At 49.4% G+C, this 18611-nt stretch overlaps 1 protein-coding gene across 4 annotated transcripts in view; it reads left to right on the forward strand.

The window, feature by feature from the left end:
• The first annotated feature begins 830 nt into the window (after positions 1–830).
• PLEKHG2 (pleckstrin homology and RhoGEF domain containing G2) overlaps positions 831–18611 on the forward strand; it is a 101230-nt gene continuing 83449 nt past the window's right edge. For 2 of the 4 annotated variants that reach the window (XM_081868632.1, XM_081868633.1), the window contains exon 1: positions 831–1288. Coding sequence is in view for 2 of the 4 variants with exons in the window: in XM_081868630.1 (XP_081724756.1) it covers positions 16183–16244 (62 nt within the window). In the remaining 2 variants the exon portion in view is untranslated. Of the gene's footprint in view, positions 1289–16057; positions 16245–18611 lie in introns of those variants that run through there. The other 2 variants (XM_081868630.1, XM_081868631.1) reach the window with 1 other exon arrangement.

Consider the following 18611-nt stretch of genomic DNA (forward strand, 5'->3'; position numbering starts at 1 on the left):
GACTGCGTCAGACCAAGACTGCTACCTACCTAACACCAGCCAACGAGTTTTAAATGCACTTTGTGCATGCTCAGAAAAACTCACGTTGCACTTCTTCCAAAACCCCGGGGCTCAGCTGCAGGCACCAGAAAATTAAGTATGGGTGGCGTAGCAGGGGGAAAGCCTCTGTGCCAATTCCAGCCAAGCTGACAGTTCTGCCAGCCAATGAGCTTTAAATGCACTTTGTGCATGCTCAGAAAAACTCTCGCTGCGCTTCTTCCAAAGCTGCGGCACCAGAAAATTACTCATGGCTGAGAAGCCTCTGTGCCAATTCTAGCCAAGCTGTCAGTTCCACCGGCCAACGAGTTTTAAATGCACTTTGTGCATGCTCAGAAAAACTCTCGCCGATTCTAGCCAAACTTACAGCACCACACCACCAGCAAAAATTGCTATTATTATTTTGGTAAGGAATTACGCGCCGGGGGGATGCATCGCGCGTTTGGTTGTTCAAGGTTCAGCTTCCACGTGTTAGAACAAAAATCTCGACCAGGGACCTCTTTTTTGGGTCTTTGTCTCTGACCAGGAAAACGTAGCAGCTTTGCCAGTCTGGAGAGCGAGGAGTTAAAAGCCCGCCCTCCCGCATCTGTCTGCGCACAGGAAACTCTCCAGGAGAAGTGAGTGTGAGAGAATTTCTTGCTCGGCTTTTTCTTCCCTCCTCCTCTCCCCTCGCCACCCCCCCCTCCGTGCAACATTCCCCCCTTCTCCCTTCATTTGCTTGTTCTCCTCTCCCCCCACCTCCTTCCCTCCACCCCCTCTCCCCTCCCCCTTCCTTTCTCCCGCCCCCCCACCTTCCTCTCCCATCTCCCAGTTTCTCCAGCTGGGATCTGTTGCGCGCCTGGTCTCCAAAAAAAAGAGGAGAGCTGGCTATATTTGTCTCTCTCCAGAAATCTCCCAAACCCCAAGAAATCTGCAAGAAAAGGAGGGGTGGGGATCCTGGAAGAGGAGGCTTGGGGGGTGGTCTGGCTTAGCCCCCACCCCCCTCTCCCCACAACCTCTAGGGGCGGGGGAGAAAGAAAGAGAGAGAAAGCGAGAAAGACCTCTCCGAGTGTGTGCAGTCAAAGGAAGGCGTTTTTTTTATTATTATTATTTCTACAAGCTGGATCTGAGAACCAGAAGCGTTTCCCTTCCTTCCTACGCCCGGCGGGGCTCGGCCAGTATCCCCAGCATGGCAGCGGCAGCGGTGATGGTTTGGACTGGGAACTGAGAACCGGGAGACGCGAAGACTCCGGCTCCGGCACAATCTGGCAGGGTGAGTCGCGCGTCGATGCGCTTTGGAAACAGCGGTTCCCCAAAAATGTCCGGGGTGTGTTTGTGTGTGGGGGGGGGATCTATAATGCATGGATGGATGTCTTACTCGGAAGTAAGCCCCCTTGAGTTTCCTGGGGAGCTTGCTCCCATTGGCTCTGCTGGAAGGTTTGGGTTTTTTGATCCTGGCAGAGCGGCGAATGTTGGAATACAAAGGGGGTTTTCAAGAGCATGTCCAGAGTGCTTTTTGCTCACAGGCGCACTTAGTAATAGTTAGTGGGGCTTAGTATGGATTAAAAAACACTTCCAGGCCAAAGATTGTGTACCTTCCAGGTAGATTTAAGCTGGACCTCTTTATCTCTCCCCCACCCCATCCCCCAAAATTTCTTTCTGTTAAAAAAAAACCTCAAAAATTTCCAACACAAAAGAGCTAGCTCTTTTGTGCTGGGAGTTTTTGAGGTTTCATATGGTTAAACAGAGGCTTGCTTTCAGGTGTGGTTGAGAGAGGCAGGGTGGTGCAGTGGTTAGAGCAGGACCTCGGAGATCAGGGTTCAAATCCATCGCTTGGCCCTGGAACTCCCTGCCTCTCATCCAACCTCGCAGGATTGTTGTGGGGTTTTGCCGAGGGTGGGGATAACGCCACCGCCTCGAGCTCCTTGGAAGGGTATAAATGCAGTGACTCAATAAATAAACAAGGGCTCTCTGCACATGCTCTATGAGGCACGCAGCTGGTTAGCTGTCACGTGGTCTTGGGCCTGGTTTCCTCCATCTGCGGCTGTGGGGTGCGGTGGGGCACAGGCGTCCCGGGAAGAATGCAAGGCAGGATTGTAAAACACGCTGGGCGTAAATGTGATGAATAACTGGCCTGCCTTTGAACTGAGGGACACTGCCTCGCAGGAACGGCGCCTCCTCCCCGGCACACAGGCTTCTGTGGGGCAGGCCTCTTTAATCCCCAGCATGGCCTTTTAAAGTTCTGGTGCCAGGAATCCTCCCCTTCGCTGCGCCGCGAAGTCACGCTCCCCTCTCCTCTCATAAACTTTGGTCACGCATTTCTGGGGGCCTGGCTCTCATCAGCCCGCCGCTGGCATTAAGAGGAGTTGGGCGCTCTGCGCATGTTCAGAGGCACCCTTGCCGTTTTCCCAGAGCGGAGCTTTGGTACCGAAAAGCAAGTTGTGGGGTTAAGGCCCCCAAGGAAGAGGTTTTTTTAGGGCAGGCTTGCTTTTTTTTCTGCTCCGGAAGGGAGGGCCTGAGGCTGTGGGTTCAAATTTCGAGATTCCGGTTAAACTTTAGGAACAACTTTTTGAGGGCAGGAGCCGCTGACACTCAAACGTACGTCCTCGGAAGGTGGTGGAATCTTTTTCTCTGGTGGTTTTCAAACAGAGGTTTTTATGGTCGTCAGGGATTCTTTAGCTGAGATTCCTGCCTTGCAGCGGGTTGGACTAGATGACCGCTGGAGGGTCCCTCCCAACCTTACAGTTCTGTGTTTCTCACCTGATTCCAGTTGCTGTTCTTTTGCAAGAACCGCTGCTGCCGTCGCCACTCTTTGGGTTGGGTCGCCTTCTGCTTCAGTGACTCCTGTGCTCCACCCCGATGCTGAAACACTGAGCATCTTTCCCACAAGGAAACTCAGTTGAACTAATTGAAGCTCGTTAGTTTCAAGTAAAGGCTGGGCAGTGGAACTGTCCAGCTGATGTCTCCATCAACAGTGGTGGAGAAAGGCTTATTTTTGGGCTCAAAATGCCCAGTTGCAGGGTGGGTCTCTGATGCACGTTTTATGCTTGTCTCTACGGAACCAAAGGGATGCGGGTGGCGCTGTGGTCTAAACCACAGAGCCCAAGACTTGCCGATCAGAAGGTTGGTGGTTCGAATCCCCGCGACGGGGTGAGCTCCCGTTGCTCAGTCCCAGCTCCTGCCAACCTAGCAGTTCAAAAGCACGAAGTGCAAGTAGATAAATAGGTACCACTCTGGCGGGAAGGTAAACGTCGTTTCCGTGTGCTGCTCTGGTTCGCCGGAGCGGTTTAGTCATGCTGGCCACATGACCTGGAAGCTGTACGCCGGCTCCCTTGGCCAATAAAGTGAAATGAGCGCCGCAGCCCCAGAGTCTTCCGTGACTGGACCTAATGGTCAGGGGTCCCTTTACCTTTACCTACAGAACCAAAGCACCCATCTTTCACACTCCACACCCTGGGAGCATTAATCCAGAGTAAAAGAGCGCCATTTTGTCTTGTGTACCAGTTGGGAACAGAAGAACCTGCGTTAGAATGAGTCGGACCATTCGTTGGTCCATTCTAGCGCCATACAGGCAGCACTGACTGGCAGCCACGGTTCTCCAGGCTTTCAGGCAGGTAGTCTCTCCCAGCCTCTCTTTGGAGATTGTGGGATTTTATGGGACTCCTAGGGGTCATCTAGTCCAACCCCCTGCAATGCAGGAGTCACAGCTATTGAGAATAGAACCTGGGACCGTCTGCATGCGAAGCAGACGCTCTTCGGAGCTCCGACCCTTTCTGGAAGCTGCTTTGTACTGAGTCAGGCCCTTGGCCCATCCAGCTGTGCATTACCTGCACAGACTGGCAGCAGCTCTCTAGGGTTTCCAGCAGGAGTTTTTCCAGGATTTGAACTCAGGACCTTCTTCATGGAAGGTGCCGCATCAAGCTACCATCCTTCACCAGCTGCGGATTTTGCTGGGTCACACGGCTCTCCGTTTCCCATAGGGCAGTTACTTTGGAGTAAACCGCTGTTTACTTCAAAGGGGGGGAGGCCCTCCACACGCCCCACCTTCTCTGGTGGACTCTCCTTCCTTGGAGGTCTTTAAACAGAGCCTAGATGGCCGTCCCTGGGGGATTCTTCAGCTGTGATTCCTGCATTGCCACAGGGTTGGAATGGATGACCTTTGGGGGTCCCTTATAATTCTGCAATCCTATGAGAATCAGGGTTAAAGAAAGACCAAACCAAAAGGAACAAGTGTGATCTCTCTCTCTCTCTCTCTCTCTCTCTCTCTCTCTCTCTCTCTCACACACACACACACACACACACACACACACACACGTCAAAGCCGGGCCTCTTCCAGGTGTTTGGGACTACAACTCCCATCAGCCCTGATTGTGGCTGATGGGAGTTGTAGTCCAAAATATTTGCAGGGTGCCTGCCCGCTTGGCAAAGCCCGGTGTGCCAAACCACCAAGCGCCGCATCAGCTACCCGTCTCACATTTTGAACTTTGTGCATGGGCAGAGTTTAGGTGCGCATTGTGCAATTTGTTTATTTTTGAGGGGTTGGTGTTGTTCTTGGGCTTCCTACAGGAAGTGGGAGGCTTGGCTCAGCTCACCCTCCAGGAATCCTTCCTAGGAAAGTCCCTGTGGATCTGTGAGGCTTGCTGGGCCCTTGTTGTGTTTTTAACAGTGTGGGCGAGCGAGTGTTGGGGTTGCGAGATCTAGCACCCTAAAAAGTGTCTCTGGGGTCCGTTCTGCGGCAGAGAACAGGGAGGTCTTCAGCTTGGAACAGTTGTGGGAGTGGGGAAAAGAAAGGGGGGAATATCTGTTCCAGGAGCTGGGCGTGGAATGCAATGCTCGGCTTTTCAATGGAGGGAGAAAGGGAGTCATGTGTCGGTTTTTGTGTAGCGGGTGTGTGGGATATGGAGGAGCAAATTGCGATCAGGGGGCTGGCCAGGGGTCAGGCGCTCTTTCTGGCGGAACGGGATAGGGGTCCTGCGTTGGAAAAGCAATTGAATTTTATAGGATTGGGTTTGGAGAGGCAGATTTGGACATGAAAGAGGAGAGAAAGACATTTCTGGAGCCAAAGAAGGGGGAGTGCAGTGCAGAGAGAAAATGGGTTGTAAAAGGTGTGCAAAGCCTCTGGAGGTTTTTTTTTTGGGGGGGGGGGAGCTTTAGGTGCTGGGAATGCTGTGGGTTAAACCACAGAGCCTAGGGCTTGCCGATCAGAAGGTCGGCGGTTTGAATCCCCGTTACGGGGTGAGCTCCCGTTGCTCGGTCCCTGCTCCTGCCAACCTAGCAGCTCGAAAGCACATCAAAGTGCAAGTAGATAAATAGGTACCACTCCGGCGGGAAGGTAAACGGCGTTTCCATGCGCTGCTCTGGTTCGCCAGAAGCAGCTTCGTCATGCTGGCCACATGAACCGGAAGCTGTACGCCGGCTCCCTCGGCCAATAAAGCGAGATGAGCGCCGCAACGCCAGTCAGCCACAACTGGACCTAATGGGCAGGGGTCCCTTTATTTTTACTTTAGGTACTGGGAAGGCATAGCAAGGAGCTGAAAGGATCAAGAGCCAGTGTGTTGTAACAGCTAGAGCGCTGGGCTTGGAATTCAAATTCCCCCACTCATCCAGCTGCAGTTACTTCGCGTTTTGTGCACGTGCGGGAGAAAACGCACTCTGCACGTGCACAAATGGACTCTGCGATTGTGGCCCGGTTTAGCTTCTGCTCTGGACTTTCTTGACAATACAGTGGTACCTCGGGTTAAGTACTTAATTCGTTCCGGAGGTCTGTACTCAACCTGAAACTGTTCTTAACCCGAAGCACCACTTTAGCTAATGGTGCCTCCTGCTGCCGCCGTCGCGCAATTTCTGTTCTCATCCTGAAGCAAAGTTCTTAACCTGAAGCACTATTTCTGGGTTAGCAGAGTCTGTAACCTGAAGCGTATGTAACCCGAGGTACCACTGTATTATCATTTGCATGTGTATCCCACCTTTTCCTCCCAAGGACTGTGGCTCTCCCCCTCCTCATTTTATTCCCAAAACAACCGCGTGAGGTTGTTGGGGTTGGTGGGGTTGAGAGGCAGCAACTGGAGATTCGAACCCAGGTCCCAGTCCTCATATCAACGCCACAACAACCTTGCGAGGCGGGTTAGGCTAAGGGGCAGCCTCCAGCCAAGGTTATACCAAGCGAACTTCATAGCTGGGCGGGCAGGATTTGAACCCTGACCTATCCCAGGTCCTAGTCTGATACTCTAACTACTACACCACACTGCCTCTCTGTATGGATGCGGTTGGCCTAAGACAAGACTTGGCTCCTTGAAGCCTGCCTTGTCCTGAGGGTTTTCTGTGTGTTCCAAAAAGGGCCAGGTTCATCTCGGGTCAATCTGCCTCCGCTATGACTGGACTCGGAAGGAAATGGAATTTCTTGGGTTTCTCCGCAAAGCCTTTCCTTTCGTTTCAGCAATGATGGCATGAACTATATACGTCGCTCTCTGCTCCCTGCTTCCCCAGAAAATTCAGCGCAGCCGCGGAGAGGGCTGGCAGAGGAGATGGCAGTGGGGCACAGCCGCCGCTGTTATTTTGGAGATTGGATGAGGGGGAGAAGGTGGTTTGGGAACAGCCGCCGGTCCGCGGCAAACAAAAATTAAAAGGTGACGAGAAAGAAGGTACGCAGAATGAGTGGGTTAAAACAGCTAAGACCAAGTTAAGACTATCAGCGTTGCCAGATTATCAAGGATCTTTCCAGATTTGCCAGCCATGTCTTGAAAACGATGTCATGAAGGAATGCCAAATAGTCCCTGTCAAAATCACAAATTATACAGTACATACTTTTCTCCATTATAAGTGAGTGGTACCCAAGTGATCAGTGTAAGATCTGTGGCTGTTTTCCGTTGAGTTCTTATTCATGCTGCCAAGATCCGATTCTTTTGTCGAGATTACCACATTGGTGTCTTAAAAATAAAATAAAATTCAACCACATTAATTTTGGGAAACAAGCAATAGCTTCTTTAGTAATGTTTCTGATTTTGGGTGTTGGCAGCACCGAATGGGTCTGGCTCAGGCAGAGTCATACGTTCCTAAGCATAAGGATTCAGCAGCCAGGATAGGACCCAGAGCTGGCATCTGAGCAGGGCTCCAGGTGGGTGCTCATCGTCAGATTGCAAACCCTTAGGCATGGAAATCTTCTGCAGGGTCTAAAAAAAAAGGTAAAGGACCCCTGACAGTTAAGGGGTTGTGGCGCTCATCTCACTTTACTGGCCAAGGGAGGCGGCGTACAGCTTCCAGGTCATGTGGCCAGCATGACTAAGCCGCTTCTGGCGAACCAGAGCAGCACACGGAAATGCCATTTACCTTCCCACCGGAGCGGTACCTACTTATCTACTTGCACTTTGACATGCTTTCGAAGTGCTAGGTTGACAGGAGCAGGGACCGAGCAACGGGAGCTCTTTACCTTTAGTCAGGGGTCCCTTTACCTTTACCTATATATAGGGTGCCTACATTCTGCATGGACTGGTTGCACGGCAAATGGTTTTAGATACCTATTAGGTCCATAAATTACCATGTAGCATCTATTCAACACAAAAAACAGTGACCATTTGTTGTTGGCAAAGGATAGCTGGACATATAAAGGGCTTGTTGTTGTTGTTGTTGTTTAGTCGTTTAGTCGTGTCCGCCTCTTCGTGACCCCCTAGACCAGAGCATGCCAGGCCCTCCTGTCTTCCACTGCCTCCCGCAGTTTGGTCAAAGTCATGCTGGTAGCTTTGAGAACACTGTCCCACCATCTCGTCCTCTGTCATCCCCTTCTCCTTGTGCCCTCCATCTTTCCCAACATCAGGGTCTTTCCCAGGGAGTCTTCTCTTCTCATGAGGTGACCAAAGTCTTGGAGCCTCAGCTTCAGGATCTGTCCTTCCAGTGAGCACTCAGGGCTGATTTCCTTCAGAATGGAGAGGTTTGATCTTCTTGCAGTCCATGGGACTCTCCAGAGTCTCCTCCAGCACCAGAATTCAAAAACATCAATTCTTTGGCGATCAGCCTTCAGTAGCTTAGGGTCTCATCAAACCTAAATCCGGCTCTGCCGGGTGTATGTGTCTTGGACCTCCAATACAGTGCGATTTCACCCCCCTCCTTGGAGTGTCTCTTTCCAACTCCCTTTATAGTTTGGGACCCCGATGCCGGTGAAGGGAGAGAGCAGGGAAAAGGCAGAATACAGTGGTACCTCGGGTTACAGACGCTTCCGGTTACAGACTCCGCTAACCCAGAAATAGTACCTCGGGTTCAGAACTTTGCTTCAGGATGAGAGCAGAAATCGCGTGGCCCCATTAGCTAAAGTGGTGCTTCAGGTTAAGAACAGTTTCAGGTTAAGAAGGGACCTCCGGAACGAATTAAGTACTTAACCCGAGGTACCACTGTAATGGGAACAGCCAGCCAAGGGCATTGCAGAATCAAAGGCGTCTCCGGATGATGGGAGTCGACCGTTTCCCCCCCCCCCTCCAGGAATGCCCTATCTGTTTGGTCAGGGGCCCTTGGCACCCTGGGGGGGTGGAAAGGAGACTTGACGTCACCCCTCCTGTCTGCCGAAGGAGCCTTCTCCCTCCCCAGCGCTCCTGTTTAGAGAAACTAAGCCACAGAAATGTTTGCTGCTGTGATGCTCCCTTGCCGGGAGGCCAAACAGAGAAATGGAAGAGGGAAGATCTGAAGTGGTGGAAAAGTTTTATGGGGGCCGAGTCAAAGGGGGAGCCACTCGCCCAAGCCCTGCCCCCTTTGTCCAGCCTCGTCCACCAGAATGCTTCCTACGGCACAGGAGCTGTCGGTTTCTCCGGTCTGGAAACAAATAATAATAATAATAATAATAATAATAATAATAATAATATATTTATACCCCTCCCATCTGGCTGGGCTGCCCCAGCTACTTTGGGCGACTTTCAACAAATCATTAAAATACTGTAATGCATCAATCCTTAAAAGCTTCCCTAAACCTTGGGAAATACAAATGTTGTGATGCCGTCTCCATAGGTGGTGGTTTGCAAAGTTACAGGGAGATTCTGTCTTTAAAGAATATTTAGAAAACTATGGAATAAAAGGAAACATCTTGGCGGAATTAGACTGATCCCTGTATTGTATAAGTTTGTAGGGAGGTAAAAAGAAATTATATAAGAAACATGTAACTGTGCGGTGTATAGTAATGGCTAGACAAAGTACAGTGAGATTAACTGGAAGTCAGTTTTAAATTTCTTTTCTATAAATTTTATACTTGTGTTCAATACCAGGAGTATATATGATGATAATTTTATTAATCTCCTTATATCTTATAGTGTGGTGGTTGGTTTGATTTTTCTGTTATTTGTTTGTTTGATTGTATGTTTGTTAACTTGTATGTACGTCTGTTTTTTTGTAAATGTATTTATTTTAAATTAATAAAGATATATTTTTAAAAAGAAAGAAAGAAAGGAGATTCCGTCTAAACATACGGGAAAACTTTCTGACAGTAAGAGCTCTTCGACAGTGGAATGGACTCCATCGGGAGCAGCATCCGAAACTCCCATTTTGCAACAAGGAATTTCATTAGCGCGAGCAGTTTCTGAGCTCTGGGCTCAGAACTGCACCTAATATTTCAGGTTAAAACTATGGAGGGGAAGAAAAGGGGGACCTTTTTTCCCTGTCTCCCCACTTCCAGCTACTTTCTGAAGGCTGGAGAAGAGACCTTTTTAAGAATATTAGGGGGTGGGCAGGGGAAGGAGTAGACCATGTGAAAAAAAGGAATATAATATTTTAGTTGCAGATTAGTTGTGCAAATGGCTTGAGATACCTATTAGGTCCATCAATTACCATATAGGTAAAGGTAAAGAGACCCCTGACCGTTAGATCCAGTCGTGACCAACTCTGGGGTTGCGGCGCTCATCTCGCTTTATTGGCAGAGGGAGCCGGCGTCCAGCTTCCGGGTCATGTGGCCAGCAGGATTAAACTGCTTCTGGCGAACCAGAGCAGCGCACAGAAACGCTGTTTACCTTCCCACCGAAGTGGTACCTATTTATCTACTTGCACTTTGACGTGCTTTCGAACTGCTAGGTTGGCAGGAGCAGGGACTGAGCAACGGGAGCTCACCCTGTCGCGGGGATTCGAACCGCTGACCTTCTGATCGGCAAGTCCTAGGCTCTGTGGTTTAACCCACAGTGCCACCCTCGTCCCCCATATAGCATATGTTCAACACAAAAAACAGCGACAATTTGTTGTTGGCAAAGGACAGCTGGACATATAAAGGGCCCCATTGCCTTCAGTAGCTTAGGGCTTTGTCAGACCTAAATCCGGACCTAGAAGGGCCAACTTGGAGACTTCAGGTCATCCCTGGAGGACCAACAACCCTTGACCTGTGTGTACACCACCGCCTCTTGTTTGGGAGAGAGGCAGTAGGGATGCAAGAATCAGCCGCTTCAGTTTTCCATAAATGCCTTTTTCTGGTGCTTTCCAGTCCCTGGGGGAATTTTAACGCTTTGCTCCTTCGAATCCCGAGACAGCCGCTCCATCAAGCGCCTTCTTTCTGAAATGTTGATTTGGCAAAGCTTATCGGAGGGGACCAGCTGCCTCGCTGCCGCCTTCGTTCCGGAATGCGGCATTTGGCCGGCGTTCGCCAGATTGGGTTTTGAAAAGAAAACCCGTCAGCTCTTTAGACATCTCACTCCGTGTCCTTCCCTGTCTTCTTCTTCTTCCTCCTCCTCCTCCTCCTCCTCCCTCTCCCAGCTGCCTGGGAGAAAAGAGGCCTTGCATTTTGTAATTGCATCTCAACAGATTCCATTGTCAGGGGAACGAACGTCATGCCAAGCCAAGGAGCTGTGTAAACGGACTTATGGGATCCGCCTGTCAGAAAAAAGGACCTCATTGGGAACAGTGTCATTGATACGCATAAGAACATATGGAGAACCTCCTGGATACTTAATATTTGTGGAGATGATCAGCAGTATTTGAATGTTGTTGTTTAGTCGTTTAGTCGTGTCCGACTCTTCGTGGCCCCCTGGACCAGAGCACGCCAGGCCCTCCTGTCCTCCACTGCCTTCCGCAGTTTGGTCAAACTCATGTTTGTAGCTTCAAGAACACTGTCCCACCATCTCGTCCTCTGTCCTCTCCTTCTTCTTGTGCCCTCCATCTTTCCCAACATCAGGGTCTTTTCCAGGGAGTCTTCTCTTCTCATGAGGTGGCCAAAGTCTTGGAGCCTCAGCTTCAGGATCTGTCCTTCCAGTGAGCACTCAGGGCTGATTTCCTTCAGAATGGATGCGTTTGATCTTCTTGCAGTCCATGGGACTCTCAAGAGTCTCCTCCAGCACCACAATTCAAAAGCATTCATTCTTTATGGTCCAGCTCTCACTTCTGTACATCACTACTGGGCTCCGTTAGGAACTCAAGAAAGAGCCTGGCCACTGGATCAGGCCCATGCCCCTACTAGATGAGCGATGCAACCCCAGAGTCAGCCAGGATTGGACTTAATGGTCGGGGTACCTTTACCTTTACATTGATTATTGCTTTCATTTTATGGATCAATGGTCTCGTTAGATAGTAGAATTCATGTTCAATGGCTGTTTTAGGGGTTGTTTTTGAAAGTCTGGAATGCATTAATCTGCTTTGCATTACTTCCTATGGGAAAGCGCGCCTTGGCTTCGGAACGCTTTGGTTTTGGAACAGACTTCCGGAACGGATTCAGTTTGAGAACCGAGGTACCACCGTGCTTCTAATGTGGCTGCGCTGCAGATTTGTGTAATGGCATATTGATCCTGGCAGTTTTATTTTCAGTTTCTTTCCTAATGATCCTCCTGCTTTTCACCCTTTAGCTTGGCATGAAGTAGCCCCTAATAAGGAAGCCGGGGGGGGGGTGTAGAGGGAGCCTACAGCTTTGGGTGTTGATCTGCTCTCCTCCGGTGGAGATGAATGGGGGGAAATGAAAACCCATTTGTGGATCAAAGGACTCCCTTCTTTCTCTCCGGCCTGGCTCCTGGCAGCCTGTCACCAGCTGGCAGCCCTGCCAGACCTCCTTGCCAAGTTCCTCCAGGCCCGTCTCGCCCGGAGGCAGTGGAAGGGAGAAGGTGGTTGTCAAACTTCTCTTACCAAGCCCACACCTAGGCTGACAGCCTCATCGCTAGCTTTGCAGCCGCAGGCCCAGGGGCTACTGAACGTGGCAGTGTGCCCCCCCCGAGTGTCTCTGTGTGGACCCCGGACTCCCCCTAGGCAGCAGAATTGTCCCAGGCAAAACCCACATGGACCTTCTTCCACTCTGTTCTTGAACGATGGCAATGGATGGAGAGATGTGTGAGAGTGTTTTTGCAGAAACCTCTGGCTTGAGTGTGGCTGGGATGTAAGGCAAGAGTATTGTTAGCCCAGAAATGGAAGCAAGAAGAATTACCGACGAAAGAAGAATGGCAGACGAAATTAATGGACTATGCAGAATTGGACAAAATGACAGGAAGGATTTGAAACCTGCGGGACCAGAGATTCACAGAAGATTGGAAGAAATATATGAACTTTTTGAAGAGCAACTGCAATCCAACAAATTATGCTAGGAGGACTACAAGAAGTTTTGTAAGGAGAAATATATGAAGCATTGCAAAGTAGAGAAAGAATAGAGTTATTAGTTATGAGATTTAAATGTAATAGTGAAAGTAAGAAATGTATATTAAATGAATAGATTGGAAAATTTTCAGATGTGATTGATGGAAGTCAAAAAATTGTACAAGATATAAAAGAATGTTTAATTATTATTGGAAATGATAAGTTAAAAAACATATATATATATATATATATATATATATGCTTTCGTAGATTTTCACGGGTACAGGAATGCAGGTTTTGGTGTCCTCGGGTGTCTTCCCGTGTAAAAGTTGGGGTGTCTAGGCGACGTTTCGACGAGGTCTCACTCGTACATTGGACAAACAAACAGACGAATAAATGCACGTATCGCAGAACACAAGAATGCCGTCAAAAAAAGAAGAAAAAACTTCCTCTCTTTTCCAACACATGAAAGAAACAGGACACGAAATTAATTTTGCAGATTCCAAATTGCTCTTTAACACGGAACACCACCACAAGAGAATAATCATGGAAGCCATCGAGATAGAGAAACACCCTCACAACATGAACAAGCGTGACGACACATCCCGCTTGCCAGACATCTGGAAATTAGCCCTCCCCACAAAAACTGACACCAGATCCAGAGGCACACAGAACGCCAACACCAATCAACCACACCAGACCCAAACCCAGACCCTCTCCACAGATGAATTACAGACACCATCCAGTAGCCAATCCATGGTGGCACCTCCGGATGCTGCACCCCCCTGCAATCCCTACACAGATCTGGCTGACACAAGCCACAAAACCACAGCTCGCCCCTATACACGAAGCCAAGTCAGAGCACAACTAAGTACAGTACAGCCATCTTCTCAGGAAAACTCTTCACAAAGTTCAAGAGGTCAAGACACAAAGACTTTAACAACTAATCCACACCTAATGACCCACCTAAGTGGTACTCAGGATATCACTCAAGAAATCACTCAAGATATCTCTCAAGTAATTAAGGAACAAAAGAAGAAAAGGCACACTAGCCTGGGAACTTCCTCTCTGCCCAGAACATTGGAGGCTATACACCACACCCCCTCTACAGTATTTATAGGAACTCAAACACTGAGATCCTGCTCTGTTCCAGTAACAAGAAGCCGAAAGCACCAGCCTGAAGATGACGAGTGAGACCTCGTCGAAACGTCGCCTAGACACCCCAACTTTTACACGGGAAGACACCCGAGGACACCAAAACCTGCATATATATATATATACACACACACACACACACACACACACACACACACACAAAAGAGTGTGGCTGGGCTGTAAGGCAAGGTAAAGGTAAAGGACCCCTGGACGGTTAAGTCCAGTCAAAGGTGACTCTGGGGTTGTGGCGCTCATCTCGCTTTCAGGCCGAGGGAGCCGGCGTTTGTCCACAGACAGCTTTCTGGGCCATGTGGCCAGCAGGACTAAACTTCTTCTGGTGCACAGAACACTGTGACAGAAGGCAGAGCACACGAAAACGCCGTTTACCTTCCCACTGCAGTGGTCCCTATTTATCTATTTGCACTGGTGTGCTTTCGAACTGCTAGGTTGGCAGGAGCTGGAAACGAGCAACAGGAGCTTGCTCCATCGTGGGGATTCGAACCGTCGACCTTCCAATCAGCAAGCCCAAGAGGCTCAGTGGTTTAGACCACAGCGCCACCCGTGTCCCTGTGGCTTGCATGTAGCTTCTTCTTGTTGGCATCCATCTGTCTCAGGAGATAACGTAGCAGCGCAACTTTCGGGGTGAGGTCAAGCTGTTGGGACGGTTGCAGCTCCTGGTGTGGCTGCAGAGACCGATATGGGAGAGACATGTTTTCATAGAATCATAGAGTTGGAAGAGACCACCAGGGCCATCGAGTCCAACCCCCTGCCAAGCAGGAAACACCATCAGAGCACTCCTGACATATGGTTGTCAAGCCTCTGCTTCAAGACCTCCAAAGAAGGAGACTCCACCACACTCCTTGGCAGCAAATTCCACTGTCAAACAGCTCTTACTGTCAGGAAGTTCTTCCTAATGTTTAGGTGGAATCTTCTTTCTTGTAGTTTGGAACCATTGCTCCGTGTCCGCTTCTCTGGAGCAGCAGAAAACAACCTTTCTCCCTCCTCTATTGACATCCTTTTATATATTTGAACATGGCTATCATATCACCCCTTAACCTCCTCTTCTCCAGGCTAAACATGCCCAGCTCCCTTAGCCGTTCCTCCTAAGGCATCGTTTCCAGGCCTTTGACCATTTTGGTTGCCCTCCTCTGGACCCGTTCCAGTTTGTCCGTGTCCTTCTTGAACTGTGGTGCCCAGAACTGGACACAGTACTCCAGGTGAGGTCTGACCAGAGCAGAATACAGTGGCACTATTACTTCCCTTGATCTAGATGCTATACTCCTATTGATGCAGCCCAGAATTGCATTGGCGGTTTTGTTGCAGCCGGGGCAGATGAAGGCGTCCAGTTGTGCTGCGGCAGAAGCACCCTGGCTTTTCTTCTCTCTGGCCTCCTCCCAGCGGTCATTCCTCCTCTGGTCACTGCTACAGATGCACAACCTGCCTGCCCGTCTCTAAACACTGCGTTTGTCTGCAAGGGATTCCCACATGGTGGGATTGATATCGCCAGCCTTCATGTGACGTTTGCAGACATTTCTGTAGCACAGAGTTCTGGTGGGAATGCCCCAAAATCCAACTATTCTGGACAACAGCCATATGAGAAATATGTAAAATAACTAAGCAAGTATTAGACATCACCCCCAGAATTGGCCCTACTAAACATGTTCCAAGACAACAATGCCCACTCACACCACAATGAACTCATCGCCCACCTACTCTCAGGAGCCATAACCAGACACTGGAGAGACCTGTCAGGAGGAAGCATGGACCAATGGTACCAAATAGTATAGGAAACAGCCCTACTAGAAAAATTAACCGATAAAGTGAAACTGACACGGGGACAAATAGAAGAAGACGCCTTCACCCCGGTATGGCTCCCCCTTATCACATACACAGCCCAACAAGACAATGACAAAAATCCACCAACAGCCTACAAATCAATATGGCTAACCTGATCCAAAAACACCCACCCACCCCACTCTCACACGAAAACAAAGATCACCACAGCCAACCACAAATGAACAACCACACCCTAGGTCAACCCCAACCTCTCTCACCACCAAAGGAACACAAGCAAAGAGCAAAGAACCTGCACAAGCAACGCCGACACCAAACCCTACATACATTAAGCAAAATAAAAACATCGCCACCCCCCCATCTCCCCCCCTCCACCCCTGCCCCCCCCCCAATGTCTCAACAAATGAAACTGATTTGTAAAAATGTTACACGGAAAAAATACGAGAGACATTACACCTATTTCTGTAAAACAAGAAAATCTTTAATTAAAAAAAAAAACTTCAAAAAAAGAGTTCTGCCAGTGGTGTCTGAAGTCAGCTCCCCACAGAGCACGTCCTTGGGGATCCTGACATCTTCTGTTCTTTAGACATGAGCAAGCCAGCATAGACGTCGCTGAGACAGGAGTGTGCACAGGCTGGGAACGTCGTCTTGGGAGAGCACATCTTAGTTTGGAACAATGTCCTGCCGTGTGATCCCAAAAGAGCCAAGAGGATGGAGCAACTCCCCAGTGAGGAAAGATTGCAGCGTTCGGGACTTTTGGGTTCAGGAAAAAGGTGAATTAGAGATGACATGATACAAGTTATATATAAAAAGGGGATGATAGAGAGAGGTTTTTCTTCCTCTCGCACAACACTGGAACATGTGGTCATCGAACAAAGCTGAATGTTGGAAGATTCAGGGTGGATAAAAACAAGCAGGTTTTCCCAGTTAAACTATGGAACTCCTTGCCACTGGAGACAGCGATGGCTTTAGGAGAGGAGTGCACAAATTCATGGAGAGGGCTATTTTTTTTTATTTAAAAAATTATTTAATTTTACAAATTCACCCACATAGATAACGTTGTTACAAATACAGTATAATAATTTTGCACAAGATTTTTCCAAATCCCAAGACTTTCTTCCTCCCCTCCGTGGTTTCTTTAAATAACTTTTTTTTTTTAACTGCATGTTGTAAGTCCATCTAATTTACCATCCTCAATTATATCCAAAGTCTATGTATCGTTGCAGGAGTTACTTAAAGCCTGCCAAAGAGTTCATGTGTTTGCAGTAGTCTTTCAAATACAGTACAGTGGTACCTCGGGTTAAGAACTTAATTCGTTCCGGAGGTCTGTTCTTATCCTGAAACTGTTCTTAACCTGAAGCACCACTTTAGCTAATGGGGCCTCCCGCTGCTGCTGCCGCACAATTTCTGTTCTCATCCTGAAGCAAAGTTCTTAGCCCGAGGTACTATTTCTGGGTTAGTGGAGTCTGTAACCTGAAGCATCTGTAAACTGAAGTGTCTGTAACCTGAGGTAAAGGGACCCCTGACCATTAGGTCCGGTCACGGATGACTCTGGGGTTGCGGTGCTCATCTCGCTTTACTGGCTGAGGCAGCCAGTGTACAGCTTCCGGGTCATGTGGCCAGCATGACTAAGCCGCTTCTGGCAAACCAGAGCAGCGCACAGAAACACCGTTTACCTTCCCGCCGGAGTGGTACCTATTTATCTACTTGCACTTTGACGTGCTTTCGAACTGTCAGGTTGGCAGGAGCAGGGACAGAGCAACAGGAGCTCACCCCATCACGGGGATTCGAACCGCCGACCTTCCGATCGGCAAGCCCTAGGCTCTGTGGTTTAACCCACAGCGCCACCGGCGTCCCGAGGTACCACTGTATATATTTGTCCCGTTCTTTGTTGAAGTTTTGATCCTCCTGGTTTCTGATTTTCCCAGGTAATCGTGCCATTTCTGTGTAATCCAGTAATTTCATCTGCCAGTCGTACCTAGTATGTATCATGTTGTCTTTCCAGCTCTGGGTAAAACCGGAGAAGTATCTCCAGCTTGGACTACTGCAATGCGCTCTATGTGGGGCTACCTTTGAAGGTGACCCGGAAACTGCAATTAATCCAGAATGTGGGAGCTAGACTGGTGATTGGGAGTGGCCGCCGGGACCACATAACACCAGTCCTGAGAGATCTGCATTGGCTCCCAGGATGTTTCCGAACACAATTCAAAGTGTTGGTGCTGACCTTGAAAGCCCTAAATGGCCTCAAAGGCCCAGTATCCCTCAAGGAGCGTTTCCACCCCCATCGCTCAGCCCGGACACTGAGGTCCAGCACCGAGGGCCTTCTGGCGGTTCCTTCATTGCAAGAAGTGAGGTTACATGGAACCAGACAGAGGGCCTTCTTGGTAGTGGCACCCGCCCTCCCTTCAGAAGTGAAGGAAATAAGCAGCTGTCTTCTCTTTAAAAGACATCTGAAGGCAGCCCTGTTTAGGGAAGTTTTCAATATTTAATGCTGTATTGTTTTTAACACTTGATTGGGAGCCGCCCAGAGTGCCTGGGGAAACTCAGCTAGATGGGCGGGGTATAAATAATAAATTATTATTATTATTATCTGGCTATGGTCGGAGGCAGAGATGCTTTTGAATCCCGGGTTGCTGGAAACAGAGAGTTTCCAACAGGCCTCTGTTTGGCTGCCGTAAGACGGAGGATGCTGGACTCAATGGGCCTTTGGCCTCATCCAGGAGGCTGTCCTGAGCTTCTGAAGTCTTGGCAGACGGAATGGAGAGAGAGGTTTGCGATGTGATGTGCGTGGCGTCCTTGCATCCTTCTCCTCCTTCATCCGGTCCTCTCCTTTCCATCTCTGCTCCCAGGCTCCATGTTTTGCCCCCTTGCCCTTCCCCACACAGCGTGGTGAAAAGTTCTCATATGGTCCTTGGGACATGGAGGGCGAGGAGTGGGGAGGAGGGTGATGTCGGAAGCCTCCGCTTTTTCCTCTCTGACCTGCCGCCTCTCTTGAATGAATTCATTGTTTCCCAGACGGAGCGACCTTTTGCTCTCGCTCTCTCCAGGATGGAGTGACGCATCCCTCTTCAGTTTACCCAACCCTCTACGGGTTTTTACAAGACTTCCAGGGGACAAGGCTGGAACAAAGGCTGTTGTGT

This window comes from Podarcis erhardii (genome assembly GCF_964252035.2).
Source record: "Podarcis erhardii genome assembly, chromosome: 7".
Taxonomy (NCBI): Eukaryota; Metazoa; Chordata; class Lepidosauria; order Squamata; family Lacertidae; genus Podarcis; species Podarcis erhardii.